This window comes from Carassius auratus, chromosome 31, assembly GCF_003368295.1.
Source record: "Carassius auratus strain Wakin chromosome 31, ASM336829v1, whole genome shotgun sequence".
Taxonomy (NCBI): Eukaryota; Metazoa; Chordata; class Actinopteri; order Cypriniformes; family Cyprinidae; genus Carassius; species Carassius auratus.
Window position 1 is genome coordinate 18,245,431 of NC_039273.1, and position 18,104 is coordinate 18,263,534.

An 18,104-nucleotide genomic window follows, 5' to 3' on the forward strand; every position below is an offset into this window, starting at 1 on the left:
AAGACCAAAACCAGGAACAGTTTAGCACTTGATGGAACCTTGTCATCCATCATGATAGTAAACATGGCTGGCCTGGAACCACAGTGCTTCAAATGGGAGCCACCAACCCCTGGCCTCAAAACCAGCTACCAGCTACCAAGTACCAACACCTACAATAAACAACACTGATTATTTTCTCTCTCTCTCTCTCTCACACACACACAAAGCTGAATTAAATATTATTTTATTTGTAAGAATATGTGTCATTTATGAAATCAGACACCTGTCCCCATCAACCGCCTGCCGCCATCGCAGCCGCCGCCAAAATCTCACTCTGAACTCAATTCAAAACTTGAGAGCGCTGCACCTGTGTCATTGCATTAAAGACCATTTTTATGCTCTGAAAGTGTAAACCCATTGAGTACAGTACAGTCAAGCTTAAACGGCCCACTTTACCCACTGAGGTATTCAGTGTTTAGATTTTAGAAAATAAACATAATTACTGTCCTCACAAATATACAGTTTCTTATTTTTTCATTGGTATGTGTCCTATGTGTTGAGGACTAGTACATGGTTTCTATGAATAAAATACTCAAGTACTGTTAAAATCAGATACTCAAAGTAATTTACTCATGTTGTATTGAAATCGATGTCTTAACTTGTAATAGAGTAATTTTCACTGTAAGGTATCTGTACTTTTACTCAAGTATGGTTTTCAATTTCTCTGTACACCTGTTCATTTCTGAATATCTCTATTGCTCTAAGTAATGCTATTTTTGTGAATGTGAGTTTGATTTAAATTTGAGAGGAACTGAGAAGATTAACAATACAAACAAGCCAGTTTTCTGCAATTTTTTTATATTCAAAACAGTATTTTGTGTAGATCTGATAAGTTTTTTTTTTTTTTTACTCTTGCTACTTCATACTTTGTCCAAAACAATCCTGAACTTTGACAAAGTGACTTTTAAACCTTGTGCATTGTTCAAATTCACTACCCTTTTGTTATGTTCGGGATGAAGACATCCACATCAACTGCTGTAAAAATGTATCCGATAAAGATTTTTTTTCCTTTAATCAACCTCAGTCCTGATGAAAACTACCAAATGTTTTATTTTTTTAAGATTTTAACTCTTTAATTGCCAATGTCACTGATTTGGGGGGGGGGGGGATGATGGGGTTGAACAAACTAAATGACTTATTTTCAATATAAAAGTAATTGTGGCTGGATTTCTTTTTTTTTTTTTTTTTTTATAACAGTCTTGGGCATGTCAAAGATTAGTAGCAACATTGTTTTGGATGCATTGTTAGATTTTGTGCAGTATTAGATTTAAATTTTTTCTCCCTCATTTGTTGTTGGTGGCTGTTTTTGCCCCATTGACTTCCATTATAACAACATTTTTTGATTGCAAAGCCATGACACCATATAATCATGCATTCTTGATTGTTTGTGGTTTTCCCTTTTGGGTAAAGGTAAAATTTGTTATTTTTACAGTTGATCAATAGGTGGGACCATTAACCCTTTAGATAGGCCTATGCAAAAAAAGGCTTAGTTTCTGGCTTGTATATGGAGTTATATGGAGTATAACAGCACATTATAGTGTTTGTGTGTGTGTGTGAGATTCTTGATTGTTGGTGGTTTTCCCTGTTGGGAAGAGGTAACATTTGTTACGAAAATGTCCCCAACAACGCATAAGGGTTAAATTTTATAATAATGTTTTTATAATGTTTAAATATAAACCCTAAAGCAAATCATGTAAAAAAAAAAAAAAAAAAAAAGAGCTAAATTAGAGTTAAAATCGTAAATGAGACTATGAATGATCCTCTGCTGCCATTTAGTGGGCATAATGAAAATATAATTACATTGATTTTAACAGTAATTGTATTATTGTACTCTATTAGAACTATTCCACTTAATCCATGAATTATGTCTATGCAAAAAAATACATCTTAAAGTGAGCAATAATTGGATTTGTTTAAAGAAAATGTTAAAAAAAGAATGAAAATGTGTTCTACTGTCTGGGGTCAACCATCAGGGGTTAAAGGGGATGTAATACAAAACTTTTTTTTTTTTTTTTTTTTGCCTTTCTTTCCTATGATATTTAAAATGGGGGAGAGGGTTTGAACCTTTTTCACATCTTTCACCCCTGATGAGTTTGCATTTTTCCATGCCCAAGCTAGTTAATGTTATTTTTGTTATTGACTAACAGAAAGTGTTAGGGGCTAGAATACAGGGGGATGGCAACACTAATGTTGCATGCCCCTCAGCAAATGGGCAGTTGTGCCCCTGTGTGTAGCATATTCTGATAGAAACGGCCTGATCTTCCTAATCTGCAAGACCAGGCAATGTGGTGAAATTCAGCTGATCATCAATCAAAACTCCAAGGTTTTTTTATTTAATTTTTTGCTTGGCAAGGTTGAGTTGAAGATGATGGTTCTTCATCCAGCAAGAGATGTCTTTTAGACATGTTAAGATGCAAGCAACTTTTATTGGAACATCAGTATGAAATGAGAGGTAGAGTTAAGTGTTCTAAGCATAGCAGTCATATGAAAAGCTATGTTTCTGAATGACAGAACCTAGTGATGCAATGTAGATAGAAAAAAACTGGTCCAAGAACTAAGCCCTGAATCACCACAGTAGCTAGATGTTGTGACTTGGACACATCACCCCTCCAAGATACTTTTAAGGACTTATCTGACCTATCTGTTGGTTAACTGTGTCAAAGCAGCAGACAGTTCCAGCAAGATATGTATTTAAGATTTTCTGTTTCTGACAAAAGATTGGCATGGTGAAACAATCGTGATTTCTGTGATTGTGATCACAGAAATTGTGGTCCTATATCATACAGTGAGAGAGGTTCAAAGACGGCCATTGTCACGACCTTGTGACCAGAGATAATTTTCTGACAGTGTGAGAAATTCGGTATGATCATCGTACAGTGCATTTGCTGTTAACATCTATTGAGCAGCCAAAAAATGCAACATTTAATGTTGTTAAAATCAACGTAACATGATGCTAAAACCTAAAACTTTACCTCAAAACTCCTTTCCGTTGCTGTTTCACAGCTTCCTCTTTTTCAGCACACAAAAAAAAATTACTACCAAACTGTGATTCATCATGCTCTTTTTGTTTACCACTAGTGTATGCTGATGACCTTTTATTCTTTAATAATAACTTGCGTTGTAGCCTACGAGTCACTAGGTGTCATTATCGTACAGTCTGCATACATGTTGTACCCAATTGTATTAGATCCATGTCACACAGTGTGATCTGTAATGATCTTATAAGATTGTTGAAATTGCACAGTAGTAGAAGTCTATAGGGCTTTAACAACCAAGAACAGGGCAGTTTCGGTTAAATCCATTAAAGTCCATTTATGTTTTTGTCAGTATTATTGGTTGACTCTGGACTCTTGACAAGTTGTTGACTACAGTGTTCGTGATAGATGAGGGTGGGTGTTGATGTGAGACTCTTGAAGATTTTATTTTCTTGATGGAAGGAAGACAAGTCTTATGTTAGTGCTCACTCACTGAGTGATTTCCCCATTCTTTCAGTTAACTTATAGAGAGTATAAGTTCATCCACGGGTGTCCAAAGATGTCTGCAGTGAAACCCTCCAACAGCAGAAACAAGCTCTTTTATAGATGTAGGCAGCCGATGCGGAGCATCATGGTGGTTGTGCATTTCTTAATAGCCATGGCCAAGCAGTGTTCCCAGGATTGAGTGTAGATTCTTCTAACCAGGTCTTTTTCGGAGTGATAGATTGTGCAGGAGTTCAAGTGAGATGAAATTGCCAGCTGATCCACTATCTCTATGAGGTCTTATGAGCATTTGGAGGTAGTTAGTGGTACAGTTGTGCAAGTCAAAGATGCAAACCCATCAGATGTCCGTCATACCCACAAAATAGGCACAGATGATTTTGGATGCAACATTGACTCTCCTCACGGGAAAGATGGAGAGAGTCCACTTGCATAGGTTCTGGTGTTGTGAGGGTGACGGATAGAGCAGCTGAAGGATATTGAGCAGTGGGTTGGTCCAATGGGAATGCGGGTATGATGGGACATGCTTTGATCATTTTGCAATTATCTGCCATTCTTCTCCTCGCCTCTCCACTTTTTAAGCTCTGTCAGGTTGGATGGGGGCAGATGCACATTTTCAGGTTTCTCCTGAAATATTTGATTGGGTTAAATCCCAGGCTGTGGCTGGGCCATTCAAAGACACAGTTGTCTATAAGCCACTCTTGCTTGGTGGTTAGGGTCAATGTTCTGTCGGAAGGTGAGTCTTCTGCACAGTCTGAGGTTCTGAATGCTTTGGACTGTGTTTCCAATAAATCTCAATATTTTGGTGCATTGAGCTTTCCTCCTAGTTCAAGTTCAAGTTTGTTTATTTATAAAGCACCACTTAACACAGTCACCCGACTGACCAAAGTGCTGTACAAAATAAAATGCATGATATATAGAGATAAAATAAAGCAACTGAGTCCGACTCATCCTACTGAGTCCCCTCAGTCCCTGCCATTGAAAAATAGCCCCACAGCATAATGCCGCTTCCAGCATACTTTACTTTTGGGATGCTATTCTGCAGGTGATTAGCAGAACTTGTTTCCTTCAAACATGATGCTTAGAATTTAGGTTCATCAGACCAGAGAATCTTCTCACAGACTGAAGGTCTTTTAGGTGTTTTTTTTTTTTTTTTGCAAATTCCAAGTGTGTTTTCATGTGTATTCACTGAGGAAAGGATTGGCAAACACTGTCATAAATCCCAGATCAGTGGAGTGTTGCAGTGATGTTTGTCCATCTGTAGGTTTCTCCTATCTGCATATGATCATGGAGCTCAACTACAGTGATCATCAGATTATTGGAAACAGTTTAGACAAGGCTCTTCTCCATCAATTGCTCAGTTTGGCCAGGAGGCCAGCTCTAGGAAGAGTCCTGTTTTTTCCAAACTTCAATTATGGGTAAAAGAGGCTACATGCTTCTTTGAACCTTCAATGCTGCAGAAATTTTTCTTTACCCTTCCCCAGATCTGTGCCTCGATTCAATCCTGTCTCTGAGGTCTACACACAATTCCTTAGACTTCATGGCTTGGTTTGTGCTCTGACATGAACTGTTAACTGTGTACCACAGGTGGACTCCAATCAAGTTGCAGAAACTTCTCAAGAATGATCAGTGGAAACGGGATGCACCTGAGCTCAAATTTGAGTGTCATGGCAAAGGCTGTGAATACTTACAGTATGTACATTATATTTCTAATAATAAATTTCCAAATATTTCAAACAAACTTTCACATTGTCATTATGGGGCACTGTTTGTAGAATTTTGAAGAAAATAATGAATTTAATCAATTTTGGAATAAGGCGGGTAGGTAGACATGGTAGGTAATATAACAAAATGTGGAAAGAGTGAAGTGCTGTGAAAACTTTCCGGATGTGTGTGTGTGTGTGTGTGTGTGTACTGAACAAAATTATAATTATAATAATGCAACACTTTTGTTTTGCCCAAATTTTTCACAAAATGAACTCCAAGATCTAAGGCTTTTTCTATGTACACAAAAGGTCTCTTTCTATGTACACTAAAGGCCTATTTTTCTCTTAATTATCGTACACAAATCTGTCTAAATTTGTTGGGGAGCACTTTGACGAAATAATCCATCCACCTCACAGGTGTGGCACATCAAGATGCTGATTAGACAGCATTATTATGGCACAGGTGTGCCTTAGGCTAGCCACAATAAAAGGCCACTCTAAAATGTGCAGTTTTACTGTAATGGGGGGTCCAAATACCAGTCAGTATCTGGTGTGACCACCATTTGCCTCACACAGTGCAACACATCTCTTTCGCATATAGTTGATCAGGTTGTTGATTGTGGCCTGTGGAATGTTGGTCCACTCCTCTTCAATGGCTGTGTGAAGTTGCTGGATCATGGCAGGAACTGGAACACCGGTCGTATACGTCGATCCAGGTCATCCCAAACATGCTCAAAGGGTGACATGTCTGGTGAGTATGCTGTCCATGCAAGAACTGGGATGTTTTCAGCTGTCAGAATTTGTACATACAACATGGACCTTTACATTTTCATGCTGCAACATGAGGTGATGGTCGTGAATGAATGGCACAACAATGGGCCTCAGTATCTCATTACGGTATCTCAATAAAATGCAACTGTGTTTGTCCATAACATACGCCTGCCCATACCATAACCCCACTACCACATTTAAATCAGCAAACCATTCACCCACACAATTCCATACACGCTGTCTGCCATCTGCCCTGTACAGTGAAAACCGGGATTCATCCGTGAAAAGAACACCTCTCCAAAGTGCCAGACGCCATCGAATGTGAGCATTTGCCCACTCAAGTCAGTTACAACGATGAACTGCAGTCAGGTCGAGACCCCGATGAGGACGAAGAGCATGCATGTGAGCTTCCCTGAGACTGTTTCTAACCGTTTGTGCAGAAATTATTTGGTTATGCAAACCGATTGTTGCAGCTGGGTGGATGGTCTCAGACAATTTTGGAGGCGAAGATGCTGGATGTGGAGGTCCTGGGCTGGTGTGGCTACACATGGTCTGTGGTTGTGAGGCCCATTGGATGTACTGCCAAATTCTCTGAAACGCCTTTGGAAGACTTAGAAAAATTTATATTAAATTCACTGGCAACAGCTCTGGTGGACATTCATGCAGTCAGCATGCGAATGATACAGCATGTCATGTACTTTTATTTTAAGCAATATTGTTCAGCATCATGGTCAACAATTATTGTTTTATTGTGCTTTATGAACTGAACTAAAGAATGATTCTGTGCATATAATATAAGGTGGATGTTGTAAAACCTTTAACACAAGCACATAGATGATACTCACATCCACTGTCAGTTAGACCCCACAACCTCCTTCACAGTCAGAAGTAAATTGTTCAGTGAGGTGGATTTGGTGGATAGGGACGATGAGCATGGATGTTGAATCATTTTTAACTTAAGACTCCTCATAAGTTTATCTGTTCAACCTACAGATCAGGTTGTACTGATCCTACAGAGGTGTTAGCATACACACATACAGATGAGGTAGAAAGAACATGGCCCAAACATAACACCTTTTCAGAAGCATACCCTTACGAAAGGAAAATATATTTACCAATATATTTCTTAAAATATATTGTGATATATTGTAATATATTATTTTCCCTTTTTATTTTCTAATATTTTATGTTTGAATACATTTAATAATATATTGATGATACATATATTATATAATATATTGCAAAATATACAAATGATTGCCGCTTTCAATATATTGGAAAAAATAAATATATATAAGAATATATGCCTAATATATTACATGATATTTTCCAATATACTGCAATATATTTTTGTTTCATAAGGGTATAGAAAGTGTGATGGGTAATGTCCTTGGTGAACTCTTTAATTCTATGTTTCAGTTTTAAATTTTTAGGTGCTTTATTGACATGGAAAATATGTTGTACATGCGTATTTCCACAGCATTCCAGTATTGTTGCAAACAATCAAAACCGTGAAGGCTTAGCTAGAGGCCCAGGCAACCTCCTTTTCAGAGGTGGATGTAGACCAGTCATAGTTGGTCGCTTACTGGACACCACCATGCTTACCCATTTATAGATCTTAGCCATTTAGAGCCAAATTGTTTGCCAGAATTTAATTATCAAAAGTGATTGCCAATTTAAACGCTTTAATGACATTACAAAATACCCTAGGCTAATTATCACCATATTAGTTCTGATACCACATAAAGTCAGCTTCATAAATAGGCCTGTATCCATGAAGAACATATTTTATTATTATTCTTAAAATGTCCATAACATAAAATCATTGTTGTCATACCATAGTTTGACTTGTACTGCGCTGCGCTGATTTCTAAAGACTGCTGCACAGAGGCTGTGACTATGTCTTGGGCTCAATCAACGCTAAGAGAGAGCTTACGAATGGTGCAGACCAACCTTACAAAAGTGTGACTTACAGAAGATATACTTAGATTACGAACGTGTCGGGAATCGTGACATAACATTAAGAGAGAGGTTAAGGAATAGGTTAAGAACTACTTAGCGTTAAGAACATTTTGGGGAACTGGGCCCTGGTCTGTCCTCATCCAGTCATTACTTGGTTGAAAATTTTTCCCTCCAGATACTTGATTTCATGGATGAACGGGAAGGCCTTTAATGCTGCAGCAAAATGTCTCATCGTGTAGCATGCATGGCAAAGACATTTTCAACTAGGATGTTGAATTTGGAGTGGAAAATTGTGTGGGAGAAGTATAACTCAAGTATAACTGGTTTGAAGTAATGGTGCTTCATATAACATTATTCAGAGAAACAAGTGTTAATGATAAATCCCCTATGATGTTTATACTGGCTACTTTATACAGGCCACAAAGGCACCATACAGACTTTATTAAAGAATTTGCTCATTTTATATCAGAGTTAATGCTGGCTACAGATAAAGATTTTTTAATTCTTGGTGATTTTAATATCCATGTTGATAATGAAAAATATGCACTGGGATCAGCATGTATAGACATTTTGAACTCTACTGGGGTTAGACAACACGTCCCACATGGAAAGAACCTATATGTGGATATATGCGCATATATGAAACCTATATGCAGTGTATATGCACATATATGCTGCATATATGCGTATATATACTGCATATATGCTGATGTATGCCATATATATACTGCATATATGTTGCATATATGCTGTATATATACTGCATATATGCGTATATATATACTGCATACATGCATATGCTGCATATATGTGTATATATGCCACATATAGGCAAAATTGAGGTGCATATATTTGCATATACAGGAAATATAGGTCTCCTGTATTGCTTCTTCATATCCACATAAGCCCATGCGTTTATGACCTCAAGGTTAGATTATATGCACACTTAAACATACTCCAGCTAGTCCAAAATAGAGCAGCTAGAGTTCTTACTAGAACCAGGAAGTATGACCATATTAGCCCAGTTCTGTCAACACTGCACTGGCTACCAATTAAACATCGTATAGATTTTAAAATATTGCTTATTATTTATAAAGCCCTGAATGGTTTAGCACCTCAGTATTTGAGCAAGCTCTTGAACAAGCTCTTGTTACATTATAGTCCTCCACGTCTGCTGTGTTGGCAATTTGATAATACCTAGAATATCAAAATCAACTGCGCATGACAGATCCTTTTCCTATTTAGTGCCCAAACTCCGGAATAAACTACTTAAAATTGTTTGGAAGGCAGACACACTGTCAGTTTAAATCAAGATTAAAAACCCACTTCTTTAACCTGGCTTACACATAACACAGTGATACGCCTCTAATATCCAAATCTATTAAAGGATTTTTAGGTTGAATTAATTAGGTACTCCAGAAGGTTGAGGCTATTTTTGTAGCGAGGCGGCTACATAATCATTCACAAAATAATGCTAATCCTGCACAGCGATAGATCAAATATTGTATAAAACTGTGAAATCAGTGTGCTCTTACCACAACTTATTAAAAACAGAGGTAAATAATCATATCATCACATTAATTTGCCCTATAATGCTTCTTGCAACGATGTGCATGACCGTCTGACCACAACAAGACGAGAATCCAGAAAGTTCGATGAAGAGGAAAAACAAATAAACCAGTTGGGTCAAAATACCCCAAACTAGATGTTAAGTGGAGATATAACCCTTACAGTCCATTTGACCATTTGAAGTTTGTCCTCTTACAGACCTAAAAACATGACTTTTGAACAAGTTTTTTTTATTCAACTACACAAGGCTAAAAGTGCCCCTAGTTGAAGAAACACCCATAAATATGCTGGTATTGCCGCCATTCATATACTTTTATTGATAGCCATCATTACAGACCCGTGTGCAATGCAGGTCGCAGTCACTTAACGTGTATGGGTTGATAATGTAGAACTCCAGATAAGTTTTCTTGCACACACCCGCTTTTAACACGTCTTGACTGTCATGCAGTCTGACATTACTGACAACTGAGATCCCACAGTGTGAGCCGGGCTTGAGGTAAATTAAATGCTACAACATTTTGTTTGCAAGCAGTTTTATTGCCATCTTTCTATGGATGAAATGCTGATTAAGTGATTACATGAGGCAAGAGATGATCATTCATGTTTAATTTGTGCTAAAATTAGTAGTAAAGAGGAAGCACTGCCTTATGAACTGAGGCGTATTTACGATATGTCATGCCACATCAAAGAGTAAAACAACATTTATTGGTTGAATTTCCTGAAAAAGGTCACTGACAAAGTAACGGATTATGGACTTTTGCACATGGAAAAAACACTGTATTTAGACAGGTGTCTGAGTATACACAGTAGTGCATGTAAATTAGCATTGGGTTGAACACCAACATAAAACGGACCTGTATCATACAGTTAGTTTGATTAACAGGTTATTGGGCTTGAACATTTCAGCTACTTTCTTTCTGCCACTAGTTAAAGTTTTAGTTTTCCAACACTTTTGCCATTTTATAAAAGTCTCACCAGTCTGTAATTACTTAATAGGACATGTTCTTTGATAGCTGATTATGTTGCCTTTACATGCCTTTCTCTGTCTAAATATATTATCAGCTCAGAGGGTATTCAGCTTTTTGTGTTCTGTACAATGATAACTATTACGATGTTAGAAACTTTTTTTTTTTACCTTCACACTTTCCAACTTCTGGTTTTTCAAAGTAAGACTGTACTCATAGTTGGCTTATGATAAATCTTATGATTCAAGAAATTTTGTTGCAATTGTGCAGTATCCCATGGCTTTTACCAAAGATCTCACTGAGATCATATTAAATAGTCTGACAGGTAACAACTGCAAATGAACATAAAATTGTGAAGTGTTTATCTAACTTCATATTAAATGTTTTTAAGTTGTTTGGCTGTGTTTAAGGTGAACTGGATTTCCAATCTGAAATTTGTAACTTTCAACTGCAACATTTAGACAAAGATAAATCTGTCTAAATCTGAGTCCTGGTATCCTTTAAATGGCTTACTTAGTCACACTTTCCAAAATTCCAGAAACTCCAACAATACTCCCAAATCAAAGCAATCCAACCAATCACCTTTGCCTGTATATAGACTTCCTACTCAACCCCGTCAACCAGCCATTACCAGGACACTGGACAGTGCCTCAAAATGAGGATTTTGTTCTAGTTGTGGTCATGTACCAGTCCCATGTTGGCTGCATCTGCTTCCAGACTTGATGATGGCATAATCTACCTGATTTATGTTAAGGCAGGTATCTTTTGCAGATCTCTCCTGCACCTATTCCTAGCAATGGAAAGGGAGGAGGTAATCCACAAACTGCCCTCATGTGGTTTATGTTAAAGTGAAGGCTCTACGTCTTGAACCATAAACAGATATGGTGCTAGCAGTTTCCTTTCCCCCCCATGTACAATGTAGGTAGAAAGGGACTGAGGCTATCAAGCAATGAAACAAATAAAAAACACACCTGCCCCATGCATTGTATCAGAAGTATTTTAAAGCATTTAATCAAATTGTAAGAACTATGTGCCATAGTTCTGAAATCAACTAAGGGTCCACTGTTAAAACATATGGTCACAAACTTATTGGCATTTGTGATGTCTATGTTGATACTAGTCGATTTCTCAGTGTTGGTTGAAGGGCAAATAATCACTGACAAATTACATTTTTGTCTGTGCCTTACACACTGCTACCATACCATAAATTGTGTACTTGGAATATAGTGCATTAGTTAAATGAACTACTTTTATGATACTTAAGTGGTGTTTTTTCTATTATTAAACCTCTCTTATCCTTCTAAATGTAAAATGAACACACCAAGTGTTAAAATATACTGAACATAAATAACAATACAAGACTGCTTTAACTTTTAACTCTGCTTTAACAATCTGTGGGGATAAAGAAAAATCATTGGTAAGTAGAATACCCTGCTGGTAGGACTTTATTCTGATTTCCCTAAGAGACTCAGCTGTTAGTACTTCATACATACAGTATTGTTCAAGATAATAGCAGTACAATGTGACTAACCAGAATAATCAAGGTTTTTAGTATATTTTTTATTGCTACGTGGCAAACAAGTTACCAGTAGGTTCAGTAGATTGTCAGAAAACAAACAAGACCCAGCATTCATGATATGCACGCTCTTAAGGCTGTGCAATTGGGCAATTAGTTGAAAGGGGTGTGTTCAAAAAAAAATAGCAGTGTCTACCTTTGACTGTACAAACTCAAAACTATTTTGTACAAACATTTTTTTTTTCTGGGATTTAGCAATCCTGTGAATCACTAAACTAATATTTAGTTGTATGACCACAGTTTTTTAAAACCGCTTGACATCTGTGTGGCATGGAGTCAACCAACTTGTGGCACCTCTCAGCTGTTATTCCACTCCATGATTCTTTAACAACATTCCACAATTCATTCACATTTCTTGGTTTTGCTTCGGAAACAGCATTTTTGATATCACCCCACAAGTTCTCAATTGGATTAAGGTCTGGAGATTGGGCTGGCCACTCCATAACATTAATTTTGTTGGTTTGGAACCAAGACTTTGCCCGTTTACTAGTGTGTTTTGGGTCATTGTCTTGTTGAAACAACCATTTCAAGGGCATGTCCTCTTCAGCATAGGGCAACATGACCTCTTCAAGTATTTTAACATATGCAAACTGATCCATGATCCCTGGTATGCGATAAATAGGCCCAACACCATAGTAGGAGAAACATGCCCATATCATGATGCTTGCACCTCCATGCTTCACTGTCTTCACTGTGTACTGTGGCTTGAATTCAGAGTTTGGGGGTCGTCTCACAAACTGCCTGTGGCCCTTGGACCCAAAAAGAACAATTTTACTCTCATCAGTCCACAAAATGTTCCTCCATTTCTCTTTAGGCCAGTTGATGTGTTCTTTGGCAAATTGTAACCTCTTCTGCACATGCCTTTTTTTTAACAGAGGGACTTTGCGGGGGATTCTTGAAAATAGATTAGCTTCACACAGACGTCTTCTAACTGTCACAGTACTTACAGGTAACTCCAGACTGTCTTTGATCATCCTGGAGGTGATCATTGGCTGAGCCTTTGCCATTCTGGTTATTCTTCTATCCATTTTGATGGTTGTCTTCCGTTTTCTTCCACGTCTCTCTGGTTTTGCTCTCCATTTTAAGGCATTGGAGATCATTTTAGCTGAACAGCCTATCATTTTTTGCACCTCTTTATAGGTTTTCCCCTCTCTAATCAACTTTTTAATCAAAGTACGCTGTTCTTCTGAACAATGTCTTGAACGACCCATTTTCCTCAGCTTTCAAATGCATGTTCAACAAGTGTTGGCTTCATCCTTAAATAGGGGCCACCTGATTCACACCTGTTTCTTCACAAAATTGATGACCTCAGTGATTGAATGCCACACTGCTATTTTTTTGAACACACCCCTTTCAACTAATTCAACTAATTGCCCAATTGCACAGCCTTAAGAGCATGCATATCATGAATGCTGGGTCTCATTTGTTTTCTGAGAATCTACTGAACCTACTGGTAACTTGTTTGCCACGTAGCAATAAAAAAATATACGAAAAACCTTGATTATTCTGGTTAGTCACATTGTACTGCTATTATTTTGAACAATACTGTATGTATAGGGAGTTAGGGATGGTTACTAACATTTTAAAGCTTCACAAGTGATCTGGTCTGGGCCTTTGTTATTTTTAACAAATTTTATCTTAAGCTGTCTGCTTTTTTATTGTTGATGTTGTCAATTATTGATCAAAGGTGAAGTATGATCTTATATGTACCTAAATGAACCCTTACCCAGATGTATTGAACCAACTTACTTTTTTTTTTTTTTTTTAAACAAAATTGCTATTTATCATATAGCTCACCATTGTGTTGAGTAGTGATACTGACTTATAGATATTCAATTTACAGTGTAACTATGCAAACAGTGTATAAAGATGTTAGTTTTAAACCTTTCATGTGCCTTAACAGTAAAATAAGGTCAATCTTACAATAGTGAACATCACAAAATTATACTACGATGCATCTGATTGTTGTACATCAAGATATGAACACATTTATTGATATCACTCCACAGCAACAGATTTAATGCCAGAGCAGCTTTACCCAATGTTTATGGAATGAGATGTGGACTTCTTTTCTACAATTTCAATTCTTGTATCCAATATTGTCAGGGTAAAGTATTTTTTCGCCATCAATCTTAAACCATTTCTATTATTGTTTTAATAAATGTTTAAATGTGTTTTTCTTCTGATTATGTTTGTTTTTCTGATAGACAATCAATTCCTGGAAAAAAAGGGACAAAATAAAGTACAAAACAGGTTAGTTCACAATATTTTGCATTGGTTCTGCTTGCAAATAATTTAATGCTTCCCTTTTTACATTGTTTAGTGCAAAAATAAATAATACAAATGGAGAAAAAATTAATACAACACACACGCTTTAATACAACCCAAGCCCACACATGACCACTTAGGATTGTTAAATGTTTACATGTATAATCATGACTTCTGTACAGAGAATCCAGGCTACAAATCATAAGTTTATTAGTTTACCAATACAGGCCACTGTGGAAATGTTTACATTGTACAGTCAAGTCTTGTGTAGCCGTTAAGGCTTAAAGCAACATGTTACATGCTTTGGCTGTTCCCTCTCCTTATAATAATGATTAAATTCAGAGTATTGTACACATACACAGAAAATAGTTCAGATTTTTAAGGTTGATGTTTGATTCTTGAGACTTAGCTTCACATTTCAGTACTGAAATGCAGAAAAATGCTGAAATGCTGAACCGGTGAAGTGTGCGGTGGAAGAGCTCTCAACTTAATTTTTAATTTGTCTAAATAAAAACTGAGGTTATTTGCATATGAAACTCTTTGATAAAGTATTTATACTCTCCAAATGCCAAACTGTAATAAGCTACAAATTCAAAAGAAAACAAGATAAACCATTTCATCTAGAACATCATAAAACATCTCACTGTCAGCAACTTTTATGCATGGAAATATGTATTTATGAGAATATCTTATCCAAGATGACACAAAGCCATCAGCCAGAGATTTATCTATTCTGTCTTTTAAAAGACATATACTGCTGATGTTTTTCTGCAAGTTATTACCTCTACACATCTGCTATCAAGCCCAATAGCCAAACTACAGAGAGAGGGGAAAAATATATATATATTATCAGCCTTCATCAAAACTCATTAGTAAACACAATGTGTCTTCAAGCAGAAACAAGTTTAATTATGTGCAATCACTTCTATGCAAAACTAAGAAACTTACTAGGGTCTGTTAAATGTAAAACAGCCTGATGACTCCATATCCATAAAAGCTGTGTGTACTTATCAAGTACTGCATCACAAAGAGCAACAGCACATAAAAGACATTTGATAGTTGTCTGAAAGCTGTGCTTTAATTACAGCTGGCCTTATATTGATGTAAACAAAAGAGTGAGGTCTAAGCTGCTCCTAGTGGTCTGGAGAACAACAGCACCAGGATTAACATGAAGCTTCTACATCACAGCATCTAATTCATGTCACAGAGATGCATATTGTTGGGAAAAAGTTGGTAGTTGGTTAAATATCCCCCCCCCCCCCCCACACACACACAAAAATTATATGCAATTTCAAATAGGCAAAAATACAAACAAACAATTTCACAGTTGTCTAAAGAATACCACTTCTTGAATTGTGCTTGTGAAAATAATAAGTAACATTTACACCTCTCCATCTTAACTAGTGCGATTGACTGGGCCACTTAATAGAAAATTACAGGTATAATGCGGCAAAAAGGGGAACCTAGGGTCAAGCTTGAAATCAGTTTTAAGGCAATGATATTGGATAGAGGGAAGCATTAGGGATGTGACTGGTCAAACTTATCAGTATTCATACAAGAATCTTTCATGCAAACTCAAAATGAATCCTGAATCCTGGCTGCTAAACCTCTTAAAATTATTTAATTAGACTCTCAGGACCGGTCACACAGACCCCTATAGAAGACTGACCTGCCTCATACTAAAGGTCCCATTGTGTATTTACATGTATGTAAACTGGATTCATGATATGTATGCATTTATGGCAAAAGTGTAAGAAAAGTTTCAAATGATGTACTGTACAGAGTATAATAGTTAATGTTGAAAATCTTTCTCTGTTGTGCCACGGAGGTGGAGGGACAGAGAAAGAGGATGTTAGATTCCATTTTCTTGAGTCAGATATTTTGGTGTGTCTGGATGCTTTGTTATTTTTAAATGTAAACCTGACACTCAACTTTCATGTGATTTCTGTGCAAAACATCAGCAGGAATGATCAGGGTCTGTAGAGTATGGATGACTTAGCAGTTGTACAACTTTTACTTTTTCGGATCAAAAAGCAAGTCACCAACACTTTTAAAAGAATGATGATACTGATCAAGACTGAAAAGCAATGCAATGTTAGCAGCACTAACATGAAAAAATGAACCAGAGAGCAAGTCATGCTGGGACATATAATTGTTTGATTAACCAAAGACAACAATCACACAAATGATCTGAAACTTTTTGGAAAAATGTATAATAGCATCCCTTTTTTTTCTGCAAATGAACTTTCTTCAACTTGTGCAAGCCATTATTTGGTGAGAGTTTGATGATGATCCCACCAAAAAAAAAAAAGTTTCTGTCCTCCACATAGTACCAAATGACAATGCCTAAGACCTTTCGGTGCATCCCTTGGCACAATAAATCCAATCCCTCACGTACAGTTTATACCCACAAATCTTGAAAAGTCACAACACAATAAAAGCTTCAGTCATGCCTCAATATCTCTTAAAGCATCACATCTATCTGTTTTGTCCATACTTCCCTGAGAGAGCAGTGTGGCAGAAGGGTGGTTGTCAGGGAAACAAGATAGAAGCATATGAAATTTCAACATTGTTTAATAGAAACAAATAATGTGTGCTGCCACCCCATGAACAATGAGAGGCAACAAAAAAACAAAGCAACTAAAGATGTGCTACAAAGCAATTAACAAAGGCTGCTAGGAACATTACCGGCCTGATAAGGAGATCCAAGATCCTGGACAAAGGATTAAAGGAGAAAAGCGCAGTTCTTGGGTTGAAAAAAGCAGGGGGAAAAAAAGGGAAAAATTGCACTGGAGGGCAATTATTTGTTTTCAGGAATGCCAGCAGCTGTAAGAGTAGCTCGATACTGCTGCAAAACTACACGCATGCTCTTCACAAAGCCTTTGGAAAGAGGGAAGAGTGGGAATCCAATGTCTGGATAGCCACTGCGCTCCGGAAGGAAGCTGCGATAGCTCTTTCTCCGTTTCTTTGGTCTCACAGCCGGCTGAGACTCCTGATAGGGTTTTACACTTTGTTGTGATGTCACAAAACCCAACACCTCTTCAGAACCTTCTGGTATTTCTGATCCTGCACCACCCACAACTGAACTATCACACTCAGAATTTTGGCTCAGATCCTGCTGCCCATCTGAACCAGGAGGTCCACTAGGTCCCAGTGTAGAGGGACTGAGACCTGAGTCCTCAAGCTCCTCTTCACTTCGCACATCCTGCTTGCTTGGACTGCTGTGGGCCAGAGCTGACGGGATCTCTTCCAGAGGTTCTTCATGGAGGCTGCTTACACCACAACGTAAAGCACGGTCAGTCACTGCCCCATCCAATTCTAGCCAGGACTCCAGCCGATGGACCAGACGCCAACCACAGCAGGCAAAGTGCTCACAGATCTCCTGCTGAAAGACCTCTACAGGCTTCTGGAGAAGCTGAGTCATTGACTGTACCATCTTAATAAGGGCCATCTCGTTGTAGCAGCGACTGTTCTCGTAACCCTCCTGAAGGCCTCTGTCACTGTCAAAGCCAGCCTCATTATAATATGGCTCGTTGACCAAAATCAAACCTGAAGGGGTGAAGACAAAATATTTACACAACAGTGTATTTGTTATTGCAGAGTTTCATGCAGTGCTCTTAATAAATCGGTTTAATTCAGGGGGTTTTTAAGCTGCTTATTTGTCACCTATTATGACGATTTAGTATCAGTAATTAAGTATTAGATTCTGGCGTCATACCAAAGACAAAATTGTGGTATCAAGTCTTGCCTACTGCCTTAAAGCAATCTGCCC

General features: G+C 37.5%; 1 protein-coding gene across 1 annotated transcript in view; it reads right to left on the minus strand.

The window, feature by feature from the left end:
• Positions 1 to 14,419: 14,419 nt before the first annotated feature.
• Positions 14,420 to 18,104, minus strand: part of ube2o (ubiquitin-conjugating enzyme E2O) — a 69,639-nt gene continuing 65,954 nt past the window's right edge. The window contains exon 20 of the mRNA XM_026213973.1: positions 14,420 to 17,881. Coding sequence (XP_026069758.1) covers positions 17,133 to 17,881 — 749 coding nt within the window. The 3' untranslated portion in view covers positions 14,420 to 17,132. The remainder of the gene's footprint in view (positions 17,882 to 18,104) is intronic.